This window comes from Ambystoma mexicanum, chromosome 4p, assembly GCF_040938575.1.
Source record: "Ambystoma mexicanum isolate Mex_15411 chromosome 4p, UKY_AmexF1_1, whole genome shotgun sequence".
NCBI lineage: Eukaryota > Metazoa > Chordata > Amphibia > Caudata > Ambystomatidae > Ambystoma > Ambystoma mexicanum.
This window is the reverse complement of record NC_090927.1, coordinates 822028754-822056334: the sequence shown is the minus strand read 5'-3', so window position 1 is coordinate 822056334 and position 27581 is coordinate 822028754. Positions and strand designations below refer to the sequence as shown.

Sequence of the window (27581 nt, the reverse complement as noted above, 5' to 3'; positions counted from 1 at the left end):
GGATTCCGTGATGGATATCATTGACAAATAATCATAGAAATGCCCATTTTATAGTCATCTGTGGGGACCTAAATATTCCTTGCACTGACAGATGGTCAAGTCCTTACAGACGTGACATTTTTCTTAATAAGTGTCACGCTAGAGCAGCGAGCTGGTCTAATGCAATGCAGAACAGAGACTTTCATATGTTAAGCGGCCAAACTAAAGGGGACATCTCTGCTAGGTTTACCTGGTCAAATGGTGTTCAATTGGATTGGAGTTTTTAGACTATTTCTTCATTTCCGGAAACATGATTAACAACGTAAAGTCATTGGAGGTGATTGAAACAAAGAAAAGTGATCACTTCCTATTAAGTCTGACGTGTAACATCAAAATACCAGTTAGACCGAAGCATGGCTAACAGACATTTCGTAGGATAGAAATAGGCTACGTATACATACGAAAGACGTTTCTACCCTCTTGGAAAGTATAAAGAAAACTTTGGTAAACAGCAGTTGGGAGTGAACTATGTCCCGGTGTTGCTCGATTTCATCGTCAATATTAAAAAAGGAAAGAAACTGATGTTTAAGGTTAACATAATTCTGATTAAACTATTGCAATGTAAAATAAAAACAGTTACGCAGAACTGGTGCCAAGGGCAATAGAGAAAAAAATCCCCAGAGAAATTTGACAGACGTGTAATGAGAAAACGTCTCAATCTGCACTCTTGATGAATTTGGTAACAGAAGAGAACTGGATCGAACATATGGGGAAACTCTTTGGACCAGGGGTGGGGGAGGTGACCAAGAGATCGTCATTAGAGAAGGCTAAAAAAAATCCGACTAGACCCTACTGACCTAAAAATTCTGCTCCAAGCCCGGACGTACTCACAAATGATATGATTAGAGTCCCCCGATGCGTGGATTCCTTTCATTAATAAACTTTTTGCTCAATTGATGTTATTGGAAGAGGTTCCCGACTTGTGGAGGAAAGCAATAATAGTTCCCATATTCAAGAGGGGCAATAGGGCGGACCCTAACAACTATCACCCTCTTGGTTGTTTTGAGTAAGCTATTTGCAGCAGTAATTTTAAGACACCTGCATGTTTGGGTAAGTACCAAGGGGAGGTGGGACACACGTCAAACTGGATTCGTAAAAGGCGTTGGGGCTCACTTGAACTAGTTTCTCCTAAACCTCCTCAAAATGAAAGCCATAGGAAGTGGTAAAAAATGTATTTGGCCTCGATCTGAAGAAGGCTTTAAACAGTGTTGATATTAATATCTTATGGTCCAAGCTAGAGGCCTGGAATTGTCCCACTGACTTATTATTGGCAATTAAGGCTCTCTAGACATCTACGAAGATCCAGATCAGATTACATTCGGAGGGCCTTTTGACTAAAGAGACTAGCACGTATAAAAGATGAAACAGGGCTGACCCCTGGTGCCAATTGTATTTAATTTGTTTCTATCAGACTTGAATAAGACCTTGGAGCTCGCTCCAGCCTTCACTCCCAAAATGAATGGTCAAGAACTAGCATGGATCCTTTATGCAGATGATTTAGTCTTGGTCGACCAGACCCTTATAGGTCTCAACGAAGGCTGAATAGTCTACAAGAACACGTAGTTAAAAACGGCCTGGATATTAATGCTGATAAAACCACATCCGCATTTTACATTCGCCGAGAGGCAAGCAGTACCTCCCGTTAGATGGTTTTTGGGTCATGATGAACTCACTCAGGTAAACGCCACAACGTACCTGGGTACAAGTATAAACTCTGGCGTTAAAGATAATGCTCGCCAATTGGAGACAAGAACGAAAATTAAGTTTGACCGCTCAGGGAATGTTGATTCATAAAAAAAAAGGACGTTTTCCCTTCTCCCTGTGCTGTGCTTCTATAAATCCAAGGTGATACAGATTTTAACCTATGAAGCTGAGGCCTTTCTGTCTTTCTCGTGGAAAATGTGGGCTTCTCTCAAGGGGACATTTTGGAGGAGGATATTGAGCCTGCCAAGGAGAGTTCCCACATCTGTTATTAGGCACAAATTGGGGTTAATCTCAGTTTATGGAGTAACCGTGTAAAAGACTATATCGAAAATGTATTATGTTAGAGACTCGACTCCTTACCAGATAATGATTAACGATAACATGAGGGAATCTTCAGTCGTCCTTGAGCAGTGGAAGTCACAATGTTTGGCTATACTGACATACTTAAAACTACGCAGGACATGTTAGTTACAAACCCATGGTCACTTAAGAGAAAATGATGGCAACAGGATTGCTACATGCAAATCTAAGGGAAGTAGTTAGGGCGTATAATACTCTCCACAAGTATCTCATGAAATTTCAGAACACTTTGTATCGGTATAAATTCATGAGATTTTGCATGAACATATATCCTACAAAGCAAATCCTAGCAGCTCACGAACAAGAAGTGGTGGATCTTGGTTGTAGATTTTGTGCAGGGGGAGAGGGGGATAAAGTTGAAACCCTAAAACATATTTTACTACTCTGCACGGGTCAGCCGGCATTAAGAACTAGATATGGGAAACTTTATTTCAGAGGAAATCTGATTGTGCTGAAGAGTGGAGGACCACATTTCTATTGGGAGAACATATTTTAATACATTTTGGATTGATAACATTTTTGAATGAGGTTTTTAAACAAGACAAGATTAATTGAATTTGATGGAGATCTTTTATATGGATTTTAGAATTGTTATACTGATGAAATTTCTGTATGATGCTGGTTATAGATAAAGGTTTGTAATAAACCAAATGTCTTTTTTGTATTGATTTTCGGTTCATTTTGTTTGAGAATCAGAAGTTCTGTCAGTCAGAGGGACTGCAATCATCTCACTTATCTAGATTTGAATGACTTATTTGAAAAGCAAGGTCAGCAGAGTAACTGAATTTTAGATGGTCTTCAGTGATCAACGGTTACGTAGTTTTGGGTCAAGTGAAGCAAGGCTTATTCTGGGAGAGCATGCCTTCTTGTTGACTGCAGGTAGAGTTTGAGTGAACATCAAACTGAGGTTTCAGACATGTCTGTGATGATTTGTTGTTTGGGAAGTTATTTTGATCATGTTGTCTGCGATGATCAACATGTGCTGCACAGTAGTTTGGAGGACATTCTTTCATCACTTGGGAGCCACTGTAGTGATCAGTGGGCATAAGTTATTTGGTAATGCCTCTTTAGTCATGCACAGACTGCCAATCACGTCTGCTCACTTAATCTTTGTCGGATAGGAGCTCCATTTGTGGCCCAGTTACGTGCACAATTAAATAGTACCCCCGTGCCATTAAATCAGTTTACGCTTACCTAATGGGTGAAACTTTTCAAGCAAATGCAATGTTCCAGAAAGAGTTGAAACCAAGTGTTCAGGAATATGTAAAAAGGAGAACTACTTTATATATGCCAAATTGAATGAAGCAACAAAGGTAATGGGAGCATTAATCCCCACAATTCAACATGTTTTGCCATTGTAGTGAAATTTGTGCGATTAAAAAATACATTCCTACCTCTACTTTGGATGCCAAAAACACACATGTTGGTGCCATTAGGAGCGGATCTATACTTTTGAGAGAATATCTGAAAACAAGATAAAAGGATATTCATTATATGGATTCAGCAATTTCCTAATTGATCACGCAATACTTAACAGTTCCTATTACTTCACTTTTCAAAGTCAACCCTTTCCACATCGATTCACTAGCAAAGAATATTTTAGTCTGGGTGCATACTCTAAAGCAGCCCCATGGAATCATACAGTACAGTGTACAAGAATAACGTAATACAACAGGAGTCACACCAAATACAAGGTTGTATAATTTTGAACACTCAAACCATGAATTGATAGGACTCACCTAGCATAGAAACGCTTGAAATACACTGTAGCTGTGGCAATTACTTGTTGTCTTAATTTAAGATGCTCTCCCAAGGACTGTATAACTGTAAAACAAAAGGTGAAACTATGTGAAAAAAAAACTAGATACTACAAATGCTGCAGGCAAAATAAATGAAAATTCATGGCTCGAGCCACAAGCACATTTGCGTGTACTGGTACTCCAAGATGGCAATTTGCATACAGTGAATATCTAGAGATTACAAACCTGCATGTGTGGCAGTGACAGTGCATGCCACTGTGGAAGAAAAGTGCTCAGGGTCCGAAACAGTGATATCAGCAGTCTAAGTGGGTCTGTGGTGCCGCCATTAATACAAATACAGTATGCGGTCGCTCCCGTGACTGTATGGAGCGACGCTATGGACGAGGACAGCACCTAAGGGTGGAACAGCCCCACAGTAGTAACAGTGATGTGCAGACCCTTCCCCCTTCAGCAAAACCAATGTACTGTGAATGGGAGCTACCAGAACCCTGAGGAAAAACCTGGACGTTTGTTGTGGGGTGGCTTACTGCAGCAGTAACACCCAGCATTAAAACATTGTGTATAGGCGCTAGATAAATAAACTATCATACAATTATGTATATAGATTTATAAATATGTATATTATATGAATGTTTACAGCTGCATTGTTTAAATGGGTAATGTTTTGGGAAGTATTAATTGGGGTAGCATGATGGTAGTGGAGCGCCCTGGTAGTGGCGTGCAGGAGTGGTACCTGGCTTTAGGCCCCTGTGATAGTTGGGATCTCCTTAACTATCCCCTAGCTCATTGTGGAGGTGTTCTATCTCAACCTTACCTTGGACAATGCACCTCCCAACAGCCGTTTGACAATGCTCTGGTAGCACGTCTGCCTGAACAATGCAAAATATGCAAGGACCATACATTCTAACCTTCCCCTTGTTTTTTTCCAGTTAAGTGTCCTGAGTGGAAGGAGGAGGTTACAGAATTTCGATAAAGCATCTGGGGTTCTAACTACAATTTAGAGAAGGAAGATTTATTGCTTAATTGCCCGAGTGCTGAAGGAAGAAGTGTGCTTAAGAACATCCTGAGCTTGGGGAAGCAGAAGATGGGGCATCGAAAGGGCCTAATGGATTTCATGTTTGCACATAAAAGCTTGATTTACACCATTTGCAAAAAATGCACTTTCCATTGGAGCATTAGCGTGGATTCAGTAAAATCAGGAAATCTATTGAGGATGTTCTCACTGTACAGAAGCTAGCATTCACCTTCAAATTAGGCACTGCACATAAAACCCACATGTGGTCAGTTTCTCTTCACATGTAAGTACAGGAGGAGATTTGGCTACTGGGCAATGTGGAGTATTTTTATCCAGGCCACTGCGCCACACTGCACTCCTTTGCCAATGGGGAAAGAGAACTGCCAAAAATGGAGGCAATAACCCCTGTGTGCACTGAATCTGCGAAATTGCACAGAGTTCATAAACCACCAAAAGAGCTGCACGCCCTGACACACACACACACACACACAACACACACGCAAAGCTGGTGTAAAAACAGGAATCACTGCTGTCATCTGTCACGTGAAACAAGGCCACAGAAGGGCTAAAATCCGAAAATGCCATTAAATGCAGTTTCCTAATCAATGGCAATCTTCAAGTGCTGTTTCGGCGCTAAATTCAGTCATTTTCCCCAGTGAATTATTGAAAGGAAAGTATGCTGAAGTCATGGATTCTCCAGGCAGTCAGAGGAATCAAAGCCTCACTGACTGACAGCTACATCAGAAAATTAGCTGTCAAACCCAGTTTCATGTATTTTCTTTGTCCTGAAAAATTGCAAAATCCAATATTTCAAGTATGTTGGTGAAGGGCTAATTCTTTTAAAATGTTTAAATCCTTTATAAACTGTTTGTATTTTATATGTGAACTGAAAAGACTTCAATGTATAGGAACCCAGTCTGGAATCAACATTTTTTCTAATCCGACAGTGCCTGGCCTGGGAAGATTCACACGTCAGATTAACACTCAGTTGCTACAGGAAGGCTTAAGTGATGTTAATGGTTCCCGCATAATGAAAACAAAAGGAAGCCTCAGACCTTTGTCTCCGGGCTGACCCAAGGATAAAGGAAGGCTTGGACATCCATCTTCCTAAAGGAGGGGCTGAATGTGGAGGAGGTTTCTCAGTGAACTTCAAATGACTGGCCATTTGCTCACTTTTAAAGTAAGAAAAAAAACCTGGACTGGATTTTGAATGGAAATTACTTGTTTTTTACCTCAGACCTTTATGACATTTAACATGATAGCCAAAATAAGTGGACAAGTGAAAAATACAAACATATAAATCTGAACTCATGCTAGACAGTTGAAGATGTAGCAGGAGTTCTTACTACATAAGAAACCAAAGATACACTAAAACACTGATTGTGGCAAAACTTAATGTTGCAAGCTTAAAATTCTATGTACATGATCCCCTGATCAGCGCCCAGAGATGTATCACATTAGAAATGATTAATCCAGTGTTATGGGTAAAATTGATAAAAAATCCATAGAATGACCAATACAGCTCTCACAAAGATGGGAAGTAAATGTAGATAATCAAGTATAAAGTATATGTGTACAATTTTATGAGGGTACAGAATGGTAGAAATGTACATTTGTGCAAAAGTATGTTTTGGGTAAAAATTCAGGTGGGAGTTCCTAAATCCTGTCATAAGAGGACAGCTCTGTTTAGACAGTTTAGACTGCCAACCAGGACAAAGCACACGCCAGTAGCCACTCACAGACATGGGGGTGCGTTTTGAAGTTCTGCCCACGCCATGAACTGGGGGTTGGCATTAAGTTTCACTACACAAAACACACTGCTTTCAGAACAGACTGCTTCCAGAACAGACGGATTCCAGAACCCTTCCAGATGTCCGCGCAGCACCTTAATCCAGAACTCTTCAACTTGTAGCTGACTCCAGAATTCTTTAAAAGATCCAGATTTCTTTGCAGAATCCAGAGCCTGACCCAATTACAAACATCCCAAACTTGAAGGGATTTAATTCTGATTCAGCTTGGCTTGCTACCACTAAGGCTGGCCCGCTGAATACTTGCATCCTGCTATCTATCGTGTCCAGTAACCAGAAGGGGCCCTTCCAAATCCAGGCTGAGGTGCAGTCCAAATTGACCAGAGCCGCCTTGCTGATCCAATCCCGCTAGAGGTGCATGCTGCCGGTAGACCAGATCTAATTCATTAACCAGAGCTGACGTTCCAATTTAATAACTTCTTCTTTAAGTATTAACAGGAAGAACAGTGACCCTTAGTATATCTGCATTATATTATCCCTATCTCAACCCATCCCATCTTTAATTCAGAACTCCAGTATTATTAGAATCCTTCTTGCGCTGATTGTCTTACCTGTGTTCCAAAACCATAACTCCCTAGTGATTTTGAATAACTTAAGTAAATCCCAGGAAGAAGTAGAGTATCCACAATGGGACGGGTTACGCTGATCACGTGTCTAAGATCCATCTGTGGCATTCTCTTTTTCATAGTCATAATATAGTGTAATCAAAACCATCTGTCATTTTCAAAAGCCCATTTCGGTTTTCAATTTCGCGCCTATTTTGCAAAAACGGCTCTTACTAAAACCTCTAGAACTCCCTCAGTTTTAAAGATGAGAAACGAAATTTCAACTCACTGATACCCAACATCCTTAGCTACATCCACAACTAAAACAGTGTACACGTGTCATTTCCCCATTTCAAAGTGCTTTTCCATCCCATCTTGATCTCAAGTGTGTATTGTTGTTTATATTATAGCTCATGTATGCTAGGACCCGATTAGTGTTGCTTTCTTTAGAACTTGTCTCCATTTAAGCATTTTTGCACCTTTTGCAGTATTTCACAAAGCCAGTTTAAAAGTGTCATTTGCCAAAACGGTTTTCCCTCTTGTTCAGGGAGGGAGGATTGCCTATAACGCTAGACGTTCCTGAAAACCTGCTGATTACTCACATTAGTGTAGGATTGCTCCTTTGTATTTAAACAAAACTTTGCAGGGGGAACATTAACCTAAAAGCCATCTGTGTGCAAAACAAACTGTTCTTTAATCCACAGCCAGTCAGTGTTTTTCAGTGTAGCCAAAAGTGTCCTTTATTAGAAAAAGTACATGGACAAAGGAAGTCAGCAGCAGTTTAAAACAAAAAAGGAACAATGCGTTTCACCCTACTCGGGCTTCGTCAGGTATGTGACATGGAGAGAGGACTGCAGTATTATAGACAAATGTGTGAGTCCATCTTCAATGTTTGGCATTTAAGTAAATTAGCTTATGAGAAAACAACAAACAAACAGGTGGCCATGTTGGAACATAGTGAGTGTTGCCTCTGTTCTCTGTCAATGTCTGTGCTTCTGTAAGGTGCCGACAATTCACTATTATAGGTAATCTTAGAATCATCCCAGAACTTAGTTGTCCCAAGTGGGTTTTTTATAAAAACTAAAACATTTGCCATCCATTCCAAGGTCCGACATTCTGAAATTTGCACATCAGGTTGATTATTCAGCATTTTCTTTTTGGCATTTTTATTTGTGCTGACCAAGTATTCATCTTCCCAAGTGGGTGGATAACTTGGTACTGCATAATATTACAGCAAAGTGCTATGTGCTTTCAAGGTACATGTTGTAAAACTTCGAATGATTCATGTATATTGATATATATCAATATATATTAAGGTGCTATATGCTATGTGAACATAAATGAACTGTTCAATCTTAAAGTGCTACGTGCTATGTAAACATAGATGAACTATACAATGATAAAGTGCTATGTGCTGTCAAGATGCATATTAAATAAATACGTATGTTTTATACATCGACCTAGGAGGCTGTGTGTTGCCCTTGCGGGTGCCTCTACGGTCTAGATATATATTGTGTGTTCCCAAATGATTCTATTGGCACACTGGAGGCTGTGCGTTTCCCTCGCGGGTGCCTCTACAGTATTCCAGCCTAAAGTAAGGCTTTCTAAGCAAAAACAAGGACAAGAAGGGATTAGAAATGTTTTGCCATAATCAGATCATAAACTGTTTGTCAAGCCCAAGTGATTCATTTGGGACAATGGAGGCTGTATGTTGCCCTCGCTGGTGCCTCATCAGTATAGATTGGCCAGCCTAAATTAAGGCTTTCTAGACAAACAAAACGGGATTGGAGATATTATGCCTTAATCAGAGCATAGACAGTTTGTTGCCCTTGCGGGTGTCTTGGCTCAAATCAAACACTGGAATAAAATCATAATTAAAATCTGGAAGAGAGGGGTAGCAGGAGTGAATACAATGACTGTGTGTTACCCCCATCTCTAAAATATTTAGGTGCATAGTGCTATATATTAGAGTTACATCTCATAATAGGAAAGCAAACATGTTGGAATGAATAGCCCATCATTTCATGAATAAAGTCTCTGGAAGGTTAAAAACAACTAGGGGTTATAGATTAAGATACAAGATGTTGGATAAAATAATCATATGTTAAAACCTGCATGTTTGGAGCATTGTGATAACAGTGTCTTTAGCATTTAAATTGTCACATTATCTCCTTTTTGGTCTCATTGGTCATATTAATAGGAGCCCTCAAGTCCATATATATTCTTAAAATTTCCGCAGAAATCACACATTTGAAATAATACATTTTGCATACTATTGGCAGCAGAGCTCTTAGTCTATAAATGCATACCATTCTCTCCTATTTTCCAAGAAAAAGTGCATATATAAAACTGATTAAAATATACTTATTAGAAAAATCAATAAAATATAAATGCAAAAAACTGCATTCCGATGGGTAGGAGTCCAAACCTGGAAAAAACGAAGATATATACACAACACAGTATGGTAATCATGAAGAAGCATGAACAAACATGAAAAAGCATAGGATTTAAGATCCCAGGAATACATATAATTCTTCGTCACGATTGTGACCTCCCGGATATTTAGTATTAAAATCCACTATGTATCTTGATTCCATTTGTCTCAATGTTCGCAATCTGTCCCCTCCTCTTGGGTGTATTCCCACTGGATCAATGATAAAGTACTTAAATGAACTAATGTCATTTTGGTGAGCATCTTCAAAATGTTTGGCGAGTGGGTAGGACATATCGTGATTCTTGATTGCACGTAAGTGTTGTAGTATTCGTAGCCTGGCTTCCAATTTTGTACTGCCAATGTACCATAACTTGCATGCACAAGTAATCACATAAATAGCAAATTGTGTGAAACACCTCAGATCCTGTTTGATCTCGACTTCTTTCTTGGTGCGTGGATGTAAGAAAACTTTGGTGTTCATTCTATGACGGCATGCTTTGCACTTGGCACAGGTGTAAAAACCTAGTGGTTTTGTAGTTAACCAGGTATTTGTGCTGGAGTTGGGCGATTGAAACATACTAGGTGATAGTTTCATTTGTATAGATGGCGGTTTCCTATACGTCACGGTGGCATGTGACGGCAGGTGTGGACTAATATCCGGATCTCGTTTCAAGAGATACCAATGTTTGTTCAAAATCTGTTTGGTTTCTTTAGCTCCAGAATTAAATGTGGTAATAAACCTGAGTGGAAAATCTTCATTTGGTTGATCTTTGGTCTGTTCTTTGGGCATGCTGTTTTTGGCCAAGATCATCTCCCGGGTTTTATTACAGCTGCGATCATAGGCTTTGTTTATAATTCTTTTCTTGTAGCCTCTCATTACAAATCTCGCAGCGGTCTTTTTAGCATGGTTTCCCATACTTGGTTGTCACTGCAGTTTCTCTTGATGCATAAGAACTCCCGATACGGAATACTATCTTTAAGACACTGTGGGTGTGCACTTGTGGCATGTAAAAGTGTATTGGTACTCATTTCTTTTCTGTGTAACTCTGTACTTATGTTATTTTCAATAACTTTCACCTTTATGTCTAAGTAGACTATTTCCGTCTTGCTGATTGCAAATTCCGTTGATTTTCGTTCAAAATGTGAAAGAAACTTGTCCATTCTCGAGCCGTCCCGTTCCAGATGAATAAATCATCAATATACCTCTGCCACATAATTATTTTGTCTGTATGTTCCTTCTGATCATCATTCGAGAAAAGTTCTTCCTCCCATGCACCCATATATAGATTCGCAAAGGTAGGAGCTACTGCAGTGCCCATTGCCGTTCCACAAATCTGGTTATAATACTTGGAATAAAACATGAAAGTGTTGTGGGTCAGAATGAACGAAAGCATATCCAAAAGCATAAGTGAATGTTCTCGATAACAAAGATATGGTTGACAAAAACCTTTTTACCGCTTGAATGCCCTTAGAGTGTGTGATACAGGTATAAAGAAACACTACATCCAGCATAACCAAAAGAAAATTAGGTTGCCAGGGAATGTGTACTATTTATTCAAAAATGCTGTTGTGTCTTTAGTATAGGAAGGTAGAGTTTCCACAAAGGGGAACAAAGTTGTCTACAAATTTCGAGGTATTTTCCAATAAGGAGTCTATCGATGCCACAATTGGCCTTCCAGGGGGTCTGGACATTGATTTATGAATTTTTGGTATAAAATGAGTTTTGGGATAGTTTTTAGTTAAATATCGTTTCTCTTTGGTTGAAATGAGTCCCAAATTATACCACTTGTCCAACATTGTGTCATATTGTACTTTATATTCCGGATTCGGGTCGCAGGATAGTTTGACGTAATTGCTGGTGTCATTCAATTGTCTTTCTGCTTCTCTTTGATAGTCCTTGGTATTGAGGACTACAACATTGCCACCTTTGTCTGATGATCTTATTACGACAGATCTATCTGCTTGTAGATTTTCCATAGCTGCATGTTGTAATTTTGTTAAATTGTGAACTGTTCCTGGTCTAATCGCCAATTTTTTTAGTTCATCCGTGACAAGGTCCTCAAACAAATCTATTGTTGGACAGAAGACATTTGAGGGATTGAATTTAGATGTATTCTTCATTCAGCTAGGAACCGCCATGCCAGTGTCTATTTCTGTTGGTAATTCTATTAGCCACTCATCTTCGGCTGCATGGAACATAGTCCGGGTGGTTTCACTTTCTCCTATATTTGCTAAATCCCTTAATGCTGTTATGTCACTGATGTTCAAAGGTGAAGGGGTTATCTTCAAGCTCGGCATTTGTGAGTTGTCCAAATTAGCATGAAATTTGGTTAGTCTTAATATGCAAATAAAACAGTATAAGTCAATTCTTGCTTGGGAATAATCAAATTTGGCAGTGGGGCAGAAAGAGAGGCCCTTTCCCAATACTTCATGTTCGTGTTGAGTCAGGTTTCTGTCTGACAAATTAATTACTTGCATTGCATCTTTGACTGAGTGTTCTTCTTGTTCTTTCCAGAGCGTGTCTAACGGCCTGTTGATTGATCCAGTTTTCTTCCTCTGTCCCCGACGCCCCTTGTTGACCTCCTTTTGCTAATATATTAAACCTATGTGTGATTGAATATAAAATGAATAAATAAATCTTTACAAACTAGCCTGATTCCTGGTTCAGTGTGACCTGGGGGGTATTTTGAGAAGGGTGTGATATGAGTGGTATATCATTCAGAATATTGAACTTTCTAGACAAAAATAAAGACATGCATTACTTACCGTAATATTATTTCTGATGATTGTATCTGCTTAGATTCACATGCTGTGCATATGGTCCGACATCCAGTGGTAACCGCGGAGTATTGCATCTTGTCTTTCGGGGACCCAAAGAGGACATCGGCATAGGCGTGTCTGTAACACTATCCCCATCGTGACGTGTGGTGTACCCGAAATCCCTCACGCGCCGAGGTCCCTCCGATTAGATTTTTTCTGCCATTAGGGAGCCCAAGGCTGTAGTGAGTGAGTACATAAAGTGAGAAAGTAGTAAGACGTCTATGTTCCTTCCACCCCGAGCAGTGAGGAAGGGAGAGCGCATGTGAATCTAAGCAGATACAATCATCAGAAATGCTATTACCGTAAGTAATGCATGTCTTCCGATGCTTGTTAATCTGCTTAGAATCACATGCTGTGCGTAGAATAGCGAGCAGTACCCGGAGTTGGAGGTGGGTTGTGAGAAAGAACAGTAGAGAAAAGATGTCTTAGTACTGCTTGTCCCACATGAGAATCAGACCTAGAATGAGTGTCTAGGCAATAGTGTTTTTGTAAAGTGAAGGTGTGCACAGAACTCCAGGTTGCCGCTTTGCAAATGGACTCAAGAGGAACATTTGCAATGTATGCTATTGATGTCCCAGTGCCTCGAGTAGAATGTGCTCTAGGCTTGAAGGGCAGTTCTCTCTTAGCTAGAGTGTAACATAGTGTGATGCATTTGACAATCCACCTTGAGATAGCCGATTTAGAGACAGGATCCCCTTCTCTACCGCTACCACTGAAACAAAGAATGGTTTCGTCTTCCTTAGTGGTTTAGTTCTTTCCAGGTAAAACAGGACTGCCCTGCGCACGTCTAGTGTGTGAAGGCTTCTTTCGGCCATGTTAGTAGGGCTCTGGAAGAATGTGGGTAGTTCGATTGATTGGTTCACATGGAACTTTGAGATGAACTTAGGCGCAAACCTGGGATATGTGCGCAGAACTACCTTATCTTTGTGAACTGTAACAAAGGGGTCTAGAACAGAAAGAGCCTGTAGTTCGCTAACCCTTCTGATAGAAGTGATAGTCACTAGGAAGGCTGTCTTATAAGTCGGGTCTTTCAGACTTGCTTTATGCATAGGCTCAAAGGGAGCTTCCATGAGCCTGGTTAAAACCACATTTGGATCCCATCCAGGGGCCGGGTGAGAAATGGGAGGATAAATCCTCTTAACCCCTTCCATAAAGGCTTCAATCATCGGGATTTTCCACCATGATTCCTTTTGTTGTGATGTGGTGTATGCTGACAGAGCAGCCCGATGAACCTTTAGGGAATTGAAGACTAACCCAGTGTCCAACAGGTGGGTTAGATACAGCACAATGCGTGAGGGTGAGCAATAGATGGGATTGACGCCCTTAGAATTGCACCAGATGACAAAACATTTCCATTTACTGGCATAGCAATAACGTGTATTAGGTTTTCTCGCTTCCCTGAGTAGGTCCATGCACCTCTGAGGGAGTTGCAGGTGTCCAAACTCTGATCTCAGGAGCCAGGCTGCTAAATTCAGAGTTTGTGGGCATGGGTGTTGGGTGTAGGGTGTAGGGTGTAGGGTGTAGGGTCTCCCCCCTCTCCCCCTAACCTGAGACAACATGTTGTACGGGCAGGGCAGCTTGACTGGTGGGGAGAGGAACAATTCCATCAGGTGAGCGAACCAGGGTTGGCAGGCCACAAGTATCATGGTAACTGGGTCCTGGTGCATTGTGTGCACTATCTTGTTGAGAAGGGGAGTCAGGGGAAAAGCGTAGACAAATTTCCCCGACCAAGTTATCCAGAGACCGTTCCCCTTGGATCGGTTCTGGGCGTACCTGGAGACATAGTCTTGGCATTGGGTGTTCTACTGAGTAGCGAACGGGTTGATCTCTGGGAAACCCATTCTGCAAAGACGTTGGACACTGTCTTCGTGCAGTCGCCATTCGTATTCTTCTGGCAGAGGAAAATCTCTGCTGAATACGACTGCCAGAAGATGGAGTTCCCGTGGAACATGTTGGGACAACAAAAACATCTTGTGTTTGAGAGCCCATATCCAAATGTTTTGGGACAGCTTGGATAGCCCTGGAAAGTGAGTGCCCCCCTGTTTGTTCAGGTAATAAATTGCTGTAGTGCTGTCCATTGGGATCAGCACCGTCTTCCCTTGCAGTTGCGTCTGAAAGGCCTTCAATGCTTTGAACACCGCTAATAGCTCCAGTAAGTTTATATGGCTGGACGCTACTTGAGTGGACCACGCTCCGTGTGCTGTCTGCTGAAGCATGTGAGGGCCCCCCCCCCACCCCGTGAGAGATGCATCTGTCGTGAGAGTGGGTTCCACTGCAGGGGTGGTGAAGGTCTTCCCCTTCAAGAAGTTTGCTCTTGACCACCACTGCAGAGAGAGAGAGAGAGAATGAGGGCTGGCGAGACAACTACCAGATCTTCCCATTGTCCGCTGGCCTGACACCACTGGCTGTTGAGCCACTCTTGCATCAGACTCATGCACAGCTGCCCGTGGGGAACCAAGTATACGCACGACGCCATAATCTCTAGCAAATGCATGGCTTTGTGTACCGTCACCTCCCGACTAGCTACATATTGAGGGATCTGAGAAAGCATGTTCTGAACCCTCTCGTTGGAGGGGCAGACGAGTCAGTCTTCCATCCGAATTAGAGCTCCTAGAAATTGTTTTACTTGGCTGGGGACTAAACTGGATTTCATTTTGTTGATTGAGAAAGCAAGGCTGAAGAGGAGATCTACTGTTTTTTGGGTGTTCGAAAATCAAGCGTCGAACTAGTCCCCCGTGATGAGCCAGTCGCCGAGGTAAGGGTAAACTGGGACGGATAGTCTGTGCAGGTGTGCTGCTGCCACTGCCAGGACTTTGGTAAACACCCTTGGCGCTGAGGCGATGCCGAAGGGGAGTACCTTGAATTGGTAATGCCTGTCCTGGATCATACACCTTAGATATTTCCTGTGTGCTGGCAACATTGAAATATGAAAGTATGCATCTTTCATGTCCAATGTTGCCATGAAGTCCCCTTGTTTCAGCAATGGGATCACCTCCTGCAGTGCTACCATGCAACATTTCTGGGGTTTCGCTGGGCGCAGGTCTAGAACAGGACGCATGGTGAGCTCCTTTTTGGGTACTAGGAAGTACACTGAATAAATACCCTTGTTTACCTGAAGAATAGGGACGGCTTCTATGGCGACCTTTCCCAGCAGTGCTTCCACCTCTTGGATCAGGATCTCCAGATGGTCCGGTGAAAGGCGCCGTGAGCGCGGCAGTCTGAACTGTGGAGGTCAGGTGAATTCCACGCAGTAACCGTGGGCGACCGTATTTAAGACCCGCTCGTCGGAAGTTATCCCCTCCCATGCTTTGAGGAAAGATGTTAATCGCCCCCGCGACCGGGGTGGTATGGGAGGGGACCTGGACTTGGTGGTCATTTCTGACCCGAGGCTGTGGCTCCTCTGGGATTGGGGCCTCGGCCTCTACCTTTGTCGCATTTCTGACCCCTTGAGGGGTAGTAAGTGGGGCTTCCAGATGTTTATTTGTGTTGAAGTTACCCGTGCCGTAGTTTTGACCAGCACAGGCTTGCCCTCGAAAGGACCGCCGAGTGTAATTACCCATCTGGGAGGAGGTGTAATTTGATGCAGAGACCTTATAGTCTCGTGCTCCTTCTTGGCGGTCTCCAAAGCCTCATCCACTGCTTTCCCAAAGAGGTTAGTCTCCTCAATGGGTTTATTAATGAAGGAGGCCCGAGTCAGGTCTAAATCCGCAGCCAAGCGTGTCTTTTCAGTAGAGTCCCTTGAGCAAGAGACCTGCCTGCAGTTTCTGCAGTGTCCCGGGTGTTCTTCACCACATTCTGGTTAACCAGTCTTCCCTCCGTAGCAATGGCGAGAAGCTTTGATTTGGTGGGTTCGGGACCCTCTTGGGAGGCCTTCCTGGAGCAAATTCCATTGGGCATCAGCATAGCTTGCTAATAGAGTAGTATTATTAGCAACCTGTATGGTGTATGCAGCTGCTGATGTGACACGTTTGCCCAGGGCATACAGCCCCTTAGACTCCTTGTCCGATGGTGATTCTCCCGTGGCAACGGATACCCCAGCCCTCTTTCGAGTGGTAGTCACTACCAGTGAATCTGGGATGGCATGCCCTTTGATGTATAGAGGATGAAGGTAGAAGGTCAAAATAATTTTTCGACTCTCGGGTTCACTGCCCGTGTTTGAGCAGGTGACACCAATGAGGGAGCTACCCGTCTCTTAACAGAGTTAAGGAGGGGGATGGATTGACTTGCTGGAGGTTTTTCTTTAATGATAATCCTCCACAAAATCCTGCTCAGGTACCACCTCCTGAGTGGCAATTCTGAAGTATTCAGCTGCTTTTTTCAACAAGTAGTTGAATGCCATTTGGTCATCTACAGGAGAGGCCTGGCGAGCCGGGGTGGATGGAGGAGATTCTAGGCACAAAACATCAGTGGCCTGATCTTGCTGTGTCCATGGGTCTTGACCTTCCGGCTGGGTTTCCTCCCAGTTGTCCGTAGTATCCTGTTGATCTTTCTCATAATTTTAGAGAAAAGAAGCTTCTTCTTCATTATGGATGTCTCTATGTGTACATGTGGACCACGCCTTCCTGTTGGAAAACATGAGACTGATCTTCCTGAATTTGGAGGTTAGGGCCTACCCGAGCCTTTTCCGGGGGGAGGATGATCAGAAGAACTGATAATCCGCTCCAGCCGATCCATACACCCTTCGAATTTTTCTGTAGTCCATTTAGAGGATCCAAACAGGCCTACGTGAGGAGAAGCGACGTTCTCCGCACCACTGCGTCGAAAGGAACCTCTCAGGGTGTCGGAAAGAGGCTCTCAGCTATCTTCGCAAGCCTCATCGGAATCGGGAACCCAATCTGCCAAATAAATCTCTGCGGCTTGTCTCAACCTTAGGCGGAACCGGAGTAAGGCCCACCGCTGCCGTAATTCTTCTGATGCTACTTTCGATAGTCGCCGAATCGTCGTGAGACAAAGGCTCCAATGATTTATCAGCCGTTGTAATACTGTCTGCGGCGCTAGGGGGCCTAGCGATCAGTTTTCCGGGTAGAGACCTAGCCGTAGTTTTTGGGCCTACTGAGGCTTTAGAAATCGAAGAGTCGGGCTCCCGCACTTCGACAAGTGTAGGTTTCGGAGTAGCGCCCTTAGTTAGTTTAGATTGCCCAGTCACAAAACGCTGCTGTGGATGCGGGGGAAGGCTTTGGATCTCAACGATCTGAGCGAACTGGCGAAGTTTTCGGCAGCCCCGTTGGCCCCTTTGCCTTTTTCTACGAAGGTGTCGAAATTGGCGTAGGGGATGTGTGCTTAGTGCGATGCGCTTGTACGCCCTTGTCGCCGGGTGTAGTCCCTGTAGCAAGACCAGAGTAGAGCCTTGAAGGGTCTGGGACGGGCATGGCGGACCTAGAAGCATCCAGCGTGGCGGTGGGGGAACGGGCTCCACAGGTGACATACCGTACACGGCCCACCACTTTACAAGACGCTCCTTAAGGGTCTAAGGCCGAAGGAGTTTGGACGCCGCACACCGCTTCTCATCGTGCTCTAGGGGGAGACAGGCGTTACAAGTCCTGTGTTCGTCCTTCCAAGGATATCTAACCCTACACTTAGGGCAGAATCTAAAAGGAGTCCTTTCCATAGCCAAAGGGAAGGATGACCAGACCAACGGGGAAAGGAGGAAAGACATAATATGGCCACCCCGACCCCACTCTCGATGGGGATAGTGTTACAGACACGTCTATGCCGATGACCCCTTTCGGTCCCCGAAAAACGAGATGCAATACTCTGCGTTAACCACTGGATGTCAGACCATATGCACAGCATGTGATTCTAAGCAGATTAACAAGCATCAGAAATAAGGGTTTCATTTGCGCACTACATGCTAGGCGAGACTTGGGTGTGTGCCAGCAACCCTACCGCAGATAACATTTTACATTGGCAAAGCATATAGAGCAAGAAATGTTCTGTCAAGAAAATTGAAAAAAGAAACGTCAAGCACTACAAGGGAGATGTCAGTGTAGTCATTAAACAAATAAAAAAAACACTGCTCAAGTGGAAGTTAAACTGAAAGTCAGGAGGTGGAAGCCCAAATCACGTTGCAGATGTCAAATATTGCCCAGGACAAGTTCAGTGTGCAGAAGTTGTGGCTTACCTGAGCACCAGGCCAAGGTGTGCAAAAGGGCTTTCAAATAGGTTGCCAATGAAAACACTGATTGTGTAGAAATTGTGCTCTCCGTGATAGAATTTGGCAGTGTGACAAAGAAAAGGAAATCATTTTCTCAATTCATGATTAATGATGTAAACGGGAGAATAATAACTCGAAGCAGATTACACTCAAGTGTGAATGTTGCTGCAAGGAGGTTGCGGTAACAGCCATCAACATTTTGCGAAATTTCATATGAGATTATATTCGAAGGAAAAGGTTTATACTCATGTGCGTGTTTTAGTGCTTACGCTCACTGCGAATTCCTATCTTGGTGCGGTAGAGTGAGTGCGCAAGCGGTTTCAGTGATAATCAAATGAAGGGACCATGAAAATGTGGATTTTCAATTTCTCAAAACAACGTTCCATGCAGAAGGGGTTTTGCTAGCACATAGTATCCGTCAGCACTCACGTTTTTCGCGCTTATAAGTGGGAATACTAAGTAGGGTGTTACCTTGCGATCGCAAATAACTCCAAGGTTGGTACAGTGTGAATTTCCTGGACAACAGTGTTGACCCGTTACTATTTTAGTATTTGAGAACAAGGATTTAAATATGATGTGTTTATTTATTTTTTAATTTGCATTTCTTAGTTTACAATGTTAAACTTTTTATGCTACATTTAAACACCGTAAAAATGATTTTACAACATATTATTAAAAAACAAACAAGTAAATAATTCCAGAAGGGAACATAACATAAAAAATGTATTTGGATAGTGCACAATAAAAAAACACAAGGAGAAGGGGGTATGAACCCACTATCACGTACAAATACATTGTCGAGACCAGGGGAGGTAACCACACAATCCAGGTTTCATTATCATTTTGTAAGTTCACCTCTGGTACGATGGAACTCTTTTGCAATTTCAAAAACCTGTTTGAGATGTCTTTAAAAAAAGCCAAAAGACCCAAATGTTACAGTGGTTCTTCTCCCTTGCATCAAGAGGAGCCATGTTTCTCTTGGAGACCTTGTAGAGCAGTTTTTTAGAAAATCACCCAATTAATTTGTTCTGGAGTTCTTCATAGCCAAACACTCAGTCATTAAGTGCATCTGAATTTCAAAAGGTTCTGCGCATAGCCTACATGTATAATTGCGCTCACTTTCCATCCGCCATCTCTCAGTTAATTTCTTGGTGGGGAAGAGGTTGAGGCAAAGTCTCAGGAACTCTTGTCTTGAGTAGGCGAAGGACATTTCTTAATGTAACAGTGTTTCCCCTCTTTTCCCAGAGAGCCTTCCCAGTTCACCTCCTATTGTAGATGAGGTGATCCTGTCATTTGTAATTATCCAATCAAGGTCAAGTAATTTTCTTTTTACGAGTCCAGGATTTTCCAGCAGAGTATCTTCTGAGAGGACCAACCTTTGGAGTATCTCTGAGCATATACTCTTCCACTCAGTCAGGGATCTTTCCTGGTTATTGTTTAAGGCATGGCGCAGTAAAACAAAGCCTCCCTCTCCCGGAGGGTCCAGGCATTTGCGAAGAGATAGCGCTGCACTATATGATGCCTTTAGCAACAGACGGTCAGTGCAAGGAAGCCAAAGCTGGGAACAATTATCAAAACCTCAGGTCTAAACGCATCCTAGTTGGTGTGTTTTATTTACTGCAAGTGAGTCAGGAAGGTTTTGAGGTCAAGAAATATATGATAAGTCATTTATAACGCGCCTGTACACAAGGGTTTCTATGGACGACAAGACAAGGGAGGCAGACAGAGGGAGGACAGACAAACTATCTTACTAGAATACAAAGAAAGGGAGCAGGCACCCCTCTCTAGAAACAACATGGCACGATAACCTGTGTTTTTTTCCCACTTTGAGAGTCCACAGCCATCGCCTTTAGCTCACCCTAAGTTACCTGGGGGAATCAAGACGTGGACTCCTGGCTCCCTTTGCTTTGAGAGGCACAGCTGCACCTCAATGATGAGGCCCAACAAGGCTGAAACACGTGTCTGGGATCGCTGTTGGTACTCTTGTTCAAAGGAGATTAGCCTGGCATTTCGGTGCTCGACTGCCCTTGTGGGCGGGACAAAGACTGATATGCAAATGGGTATTCCTCCTTTGTGAAAAGTACAGTAAGCAAAAAGCGATGGTTGCAGACTCTCAAAGTGGGATAAAAACACAGGACAGGTTATCATGCCATGTTCTTTCTAGCGAGGGGCCTGCTACCTTTTTTGTAAACTGTCTTACTAGGCCTTGTGTCATTCAGATTGTGCAAGTTCTACAATGCCAAGTGCAGGGGCAAGTGTCAGGGATAGGGAAGGAGGAAGTGTAATCGGGCAGCATTGCTCTTGGTAGGTGAAGCCAGGGCAGCGCAGCTCTGGTTAAGTGCAAGGAGGCAGGGGACTGTAGAGGTTACAGTTACAGCCCCCAAGTGCACGGTAGGCCCAGAGGCACTGCAGGGGAGACAGATCATGGAGGAGCCTGGTACCCAGTGAGACACAGAGGGTAACCAAGCAACCAGTCGCCACCGCAGAAAAGTAGTCTGCAGGGGAGGGAGAAAGCAGAGGTAAAAAGGAAGGTCTTGAGCTGCTTCTGGAACTTCAGGTGCTCTGGCTCAAGTCTGAGAAGAGCAGGGAGGCCATTCCAGAGGGAGGCATCGCGGATAGCCAGCCTATCGCAGAGAGAGATCTACCCCTCACTCTCTGTCTGGAGAACCTTATGACCCTCAGAGTTGGAGGCAGCTGAGGGAAGGGCTTAAGAAGGAAGATAGTTTGGAAGAGAGCTGGATGTAGTGCGGGCCCCAGCCCCAGATAGCTTTGATGCAGATGGTCTTGAACTTGATCCTTGCAGTCAGCGTGAGTCAGTGGAGAGATTTCAGGGCTCGAGAGATACGGTCCCTGGGCGTGAGGCCAAGGATAAGTCTAGCAGACCTGTTTTGAATTATTTGCAGAGGGCGGAGAGTAGAGGAAGGAAGGTTGAGAAAGAGGCGGTTGCAGTAGTCCAACCTAAAGAGAACCAGGGCTCTAGAGACGGTGAGCTTCCGGAGGAACATGAGAAAAGGAAAACTAACTCTCAGAAGGTGCAGGTGGTAGTGCGCCTTTTATGGCAAGGTCCATGATATGCAGAAAGGAGAGGGTGGAGTCGAAGATGATGCCAAGGCTTTTTGCCTCACAGGAAGGCGAAGGAAGAATGCCCAAGGAGGGTGGTCAGAATGAAAGAGGGAAAGCAGGAGCAGGGGGTCCCAATGAGAAGGATCCCCATTTTACTGGCATTTTTTACTGGCATTAAGGCAGAGGTCGTTGGCAGTGCACCAATCCTGAATCGCGGATAGACGGTCGGGAATGAGCGAGAGCGAGGAGGTTGAGGGCAGCCGGAAGGAGAGCAGAGTGTCATCCGCATAACACTGAAAGTTAGAGGAGAAGGTAGAAATCAGTTGGGTCAAGCGGACCAAAGTTGCCAAAACCAATAGGTGGGGCTCCACAAATTGAATGTATTATTCACTACCAGACCTCGATCGATTTTGGGTGAATTTTAAAATTATTATTAGACATACAGGATTTTATAGAAATTAGACAATTGTTTAACCATTAGGAGAAAAGCTTGGGATCACCAACATGTTTCCCAAAGATATCCATCATTTGTGTAGTTTAGAAAGGTGAAGTCACATGCTTGCCTTTATTACCTTAATCAAAAGTAGAATATAAACATTAAAAATGAGGAGGAGTGTTGAGCGTTGAGAACTCCGCATTTTAGCGCTCTCAAGGAGGCGGTGAATGGTGAAATCCAAACTGCAGAGTAATTCCTATAAAAAGGATTTCATTAAAGCCATCACATAACCTTCAATTCCATAGTTGTCATGACAAATCAACAGGATGCACTGGCAACCGTATCAAGAGTAGTGCACAGGTCTAGCAGAATGAGAGCTCCTGCTCCGCAAACATCAAATTCCTCTCGCATTGATCAAACATATCAGAGTTTTGTGCAGCAGATTACTGCCTTCAAGGGATCTGGGTATTTGGGTTAAAACCCCATTTCAGCTATTTATTCTGAGAGGACAACTGCAAGATTGGTTAGAAATTAGTGGGTTTAAAGCCTGCATTTCTTGCCTTTATTTCCTATGACTAGGAATATTCCTTTTGCAGGGAAGAATTGAATAAGTAATGGATCGCAAAAGTAGAGGAGCAAGGATTTTGAAAGATTTGGGAGGCAACGGGTCCAGATAGCTTAGAGGAATACAAGGCTAGACGACTGTTTGGGAGAGGTCAAGGAAAGGCCACTGTCAAGCGATGGTCTGTACAATATGTCTAGGTTCACTTTATACTGCATATCTAAAGATGGAAAGTGTGCCGTTAATTTATTAATCTCATCCAAGTAATAACTAAACAGATCTTCCACAAGCGCTGGAATTTGTGTTTTACATAGCACGCACCTAGAGCAAGAGCAATTAACAGAAGGGCAGTTTAAAATGGATGTGGAGTGCTGGTAAAACCAGGAACAGAGTTACCTACGATTTTAACTTAAAATGCTTGAGGACATTGGGAGAAGTCACCAAGAATGGAACACAGATCGTTGGAGAGATTTGTAGATGTATGAATCTTTTCATCCAAAATACATTTCTGCCATTTAGAGCTGCTTGCTTATGGAAGTTTCGGTGTTGTGAAATTATGTTTTGATTATCAGGATCATATGTACACTGTCATTTACATTATATGTTTATTCCGTGGGTGCGCACTGCAATACATTCTTGAGCGAGCCATTACTGCTGTGAATGCTTGCTATTGCATTTCTGCTGTTTTTGGGGCACTACAATATCAATTTGTGTTAAGCAGTTCATCATTATCAAAGTAGCCGTCATGTCTGAATCAACATAATCTGAGTCCAAGAACAACGGGAGCATGTTAGAAGAACAAGTTACTTACCAACTGTAACGTTCTTCCTATTGGATGTTCCTCCCACATATTCCTCATCTTAGATATATCCTTACCTTCAGCTTTGCTGCTTTGGAAAAAAAATCTATCCACCAGAGGGCGCTCTGCTCGAGGCTGCGGCGTTGATGTCCCGCGGCAGCATCTGTCGAGCACAGACGTCATCCGCTGTATAAATGCCTCGAGCCGCGCCCTTTGGTCTCCATTTAGTTTTTTCGTATATTGTAGCCAATGTATTGTAGATAATGGCACGCCTCTTTTGACCCAAGCTTTAAAGGAACCGAGTGTAAACCATGTAAACTGTACTATGGGGTAGGCTGGGAGGGTCGATGAGGAATATGTGGGAGGAACATCCAATCGAAAGAACGTTACAGTTGGTAAGTAACTTGTTCTTCGAATGGATTGTGTCCTCCCACGCATCCCTCATCTTAGATAAGACTCCCAAAGCAGTTTTGTATTGTAGGAGGGAGTACAGAGATATCAATCATGTACAGAATGAAGTACTGATTTAGCAGAGACCTCCCTGTGAAGTTGTCGAATCTAGGGCATAGTGTTTTATAAATGTGTGCATGGATGACCTGGTGGCTGCTGCGCAAATACCTTGCACTGGGACACCCCTTTGAAGTGCTGTTGAAGTCGCCATGCCCCTGGTTGAATAAACTCTCAGCCCATCTGGAGGATCTTTCCCAGTCAATCTATAACATTCAATTATAGACAAAATTATCCATCTGCACAATGTTTGCTTAGTCACTGCCAGCCCCAATTTACGCCCACTGTATCCCACAAAGAGTTGGTCACACTGACGTAAATTTTGCCAGTCTTGAAATATAGAAACTAAGAGCCCTCCTAGGGACTAACCTGTGTAGTCTTTCCTCCTTCTTACTTGCGTAAGGGGGTGGGTAAAAAGCAGGCAGTGTTATTTTTTGTGACAGGTGAAAATCTGAGACAATTTTCGGCAAAAAAGAGGGTTTGACCCCAAGAACAACCTTATCTTTGTAAAAAGACGGTGTGAGGAGGTCTGCTAGAAAGTGCCTGCAACTCACTCACCCTGCGGGCTGATGTAATTGCCACTAGAAGTATGGTTTTTAAAGTAAGGAGCCTTAACTGACAAGAATGTAAAGGCTCAAACGGGATGCATGTGAGGAACTTTAATACTAAGTTTAAGTCCCACACAGGTGCTTGAAAAGGTATTGGAAGAAACACATTAAGACCTTTTAAAAATTGTGTAATCAAGGGTAATTTGAAATAAGATTCTTCCTCTGAGGAGCGCTTAAAAATGGATAGCGCTGCTAAATAACCCTTTATCGTGCCAACCTGGAGCCCCAGATTGGCCAAGTGTAGCAGAAAAGACAATATTGTGGGAAGATTACACTGAAAAGGGTCCGCATTCTTATCTCTGCAGCAGTTACTGAACTTGTTCCAACAACACTGGTACAGAAATTTAGTTGCTGGTCTTCTGGCCGAAAGCAAAATGTACACGTCGTCATCCGGAAGGTCCCAATCCTTGTATCTCAGCCTCTCAGAAGCCATGCGTGAAGGTTGAGTGTTTTGACCTAGAACCAGACCTTCCTCTCTTGAGAGCAGGTCCTCTCTTTGGGGAAGACGTATTGGAGGGCAAATGGACATGTCCAGAAGGTCCGGGTATCACGTTCTCCTGGCCCAATCGGGGGCAATTAGGATCATGGTTTTGCTGAACCTCCTAAGCCTCCTGATTACTTGAGGGATCACAGGGACTGGAGGAAACGCGTACAGGAGTGGAAATTCCCAGTCCACCACGAACACGTCTCCTAGAACGCCTCTCGGAGGAAATTCCCTTGAGCAGTACAGTTTGCACGTCTGTTGACAGTAGTCGCAAACTGATCCATTTGAGGGGTTCCCCAAAGGGCGAAGATCTCTTGAAGGACTTCCTGAGCTAGCTCCCACTCGTGTTTTGCTCTCCGGCTAGATGAACTGCCGACAGAGAGATCCCTTCTTGTATTGCCCAGAACCAGAGCTGCATTGCTTCTCTGAACAGTGGTAGTGACCCTACCCCTACTCTCTGCTTGAGGTAGTACATGGCCACTGTGTTGTCCGTTATTATAAGGACATTCTTTCCCCGTACAGAGGGCAGGAAGGCCTTCAGCGCTAGTCTGATTGCCCTCAGCTCCAATAGGTTGAGGTGTAGTTTGGACTCTGATGGAGACCAATGACCGTTGATTGTCAACTTGTTGGTGGGAGCTCCCCACCCTGTGAGTGAGGCGTCCGTCGCTACCGTTCTCTCCGGCCATGGTTGCCAAAAAGATTCTCCCTGAGGATATGCTCTCTGCAAGCACACCATCGAAGATCCTTTGCTACTCTGGATGGAACTTGCAAAAGATCTGACATTTCCCCTGCAAATTGAGACCATTGAGTCTTGAGGGCCCATTGAAGGGATCTCATCCTCAATCTGGCTTCTGGTACCAGAAAAACGCAGGATGCCATAAAACCGAGCAACCTGAGAAAATCGAAGGCCTGTAGATGCTGGGCATTCTGGAATTGTGTTACCATCTGCAGAATGTGGCAATCTCTCTCTTCGGGAGGCGAGGTTTTGCCCGAGGACGTATCCATGACTGCTCCGATAAACTGGAGTTTCGGTGATGGTATCATGTTTGACTTTTTTAAATTCAGAGAAAAGCCCAGTCTGTGAAGGAAGTAGCAGTCTTGGATAGATGATCCTGTGCGTGTTCAGAAGAACGTGCCCTGATCATCCAATCGTCCAGCTAGACGTGAATTTCCCCTCTCCTGAGACTTGCTGCCACCACCTCGGGGCGGAGATCAACGTGAAAGGCAGAACTCGAAACTGATACTGAGAATTGCCAATCGCGAACCTCAGGTACTTCCTGTGTTTGAGATGTATTAGCACATGAAAGTAAGCATCCTGAAGGTCCAATGATACCAACCAGTCTTGGAGTTGGAGAGCCTGAAGGATCTGAGAGTGTGTGACCATCTTGAACTTGTCCTTCCTGAGGAACTTGTTCAAGTTTCTCATGTCTAAGATTGGTCTCAATCCTCCGTCCTTCTTTGGTATAAGGAAATATGGGGAATACCAACCCTTGTTCCTTTCCGCTACAGGTAAATGTTCTATTGCACCTTTCTGTAGTAGGGTTAGGATTTCCTGCAACAGGAGCGGGTCTGGATGTTTGGCAGAGATGTATCCCGGCGGGTGATTGAGGTTTCTTTAGAAAAGGAAGGCAGTAACATTGGGATACGGTTTCCAGGGCCCAAGCATCTGAAGTAATGCCCTGCCATTCTTCCAGATTCTGCGAGAACCTGCCTCCCACCGGGGTCTTGTGGGTCAAAACCTCAGAGTGACTTGGCGGCAGCTGCAGCAGCGGCTGGGGCAGATCTAGTACCTTTTCCTCACCCCGAAGAAATGTCTTTTGTCCCCTTTGACTGGCCTGTCCCCTTCCCTTTCCAAATGAGGAATAAAATTGCAAGGGATGACCCCGCCAGGAAGATGAGCCTTTGTAGGAGCGTTGTTGAGGTTGTCGTATAGTGGCACGGAGTGATTTTGCTGCTGCTTTGGATGTCTGTAGCTTCTCCAAACTTTCATCTGCCTTGCTGCCAAACAAGGAACAAGTTACTTACCTGTAACTGTTGTTCTCCAGCATGGGTCTGGCATGGATTCACATGCTCATGAATATTCCCCGTCATCAGGCTGGGAATCCTCGGTAAAGAAAAAACCAGTATCAGTTTCGTTTCTGATCTGTCTTTCGTAGCAATAACCAATCACTGGTCTCTGCGTCATACTGACCACAGCCAATGACTGCCCTCTACCTAAGCACCGCCTCTGGCAGCCATCTTCAGATTTGGAAGCACGTGAAGTGGCAGTATGACCAAGTGAAGAGCCGCAGAGGGGTAGGCGGGAGGGTTCGCATGTGAATCCATGCCAGACCCATGCTGGAGAACAACAGTTACAGGTAAGTAACTTGTTCCTTCTCCAGCATGGGGTCTGGCATGGATTCACATGCTCATGAATAAAGAATACATAGCAGTACACACATGCACAACCACGGGAGGTGGCAAAGGCTCAACATTAAGCATTA

General features: G+C 43.7%; 1 protein-coding gene across 1 annotated transcript in view; it reads right to left on the bottom strand.

Moving 5' to 3' along the window:
* Positions 1–27581, bottom strand: part of CCNC (cyclin C) — an 813217-nt gene that overhangs the window by 668501 nt on the left and 117135 nt on the right. The window contains exons 3-4 of the mRNA XM_069606395.1: positions 3843–3927; positions 3498–3567 (exon numbers count right to left, since the gene is read on the bottom strand). Of these exons, the coding sequence (XP_069462496.1) occupies positions 3498–3567; positions 3843–3927 (155 nt within the window). The remainder of the gene's footprint in view (positions 1–3497; positions 3568–3842; positions 3928–27581) is intronic.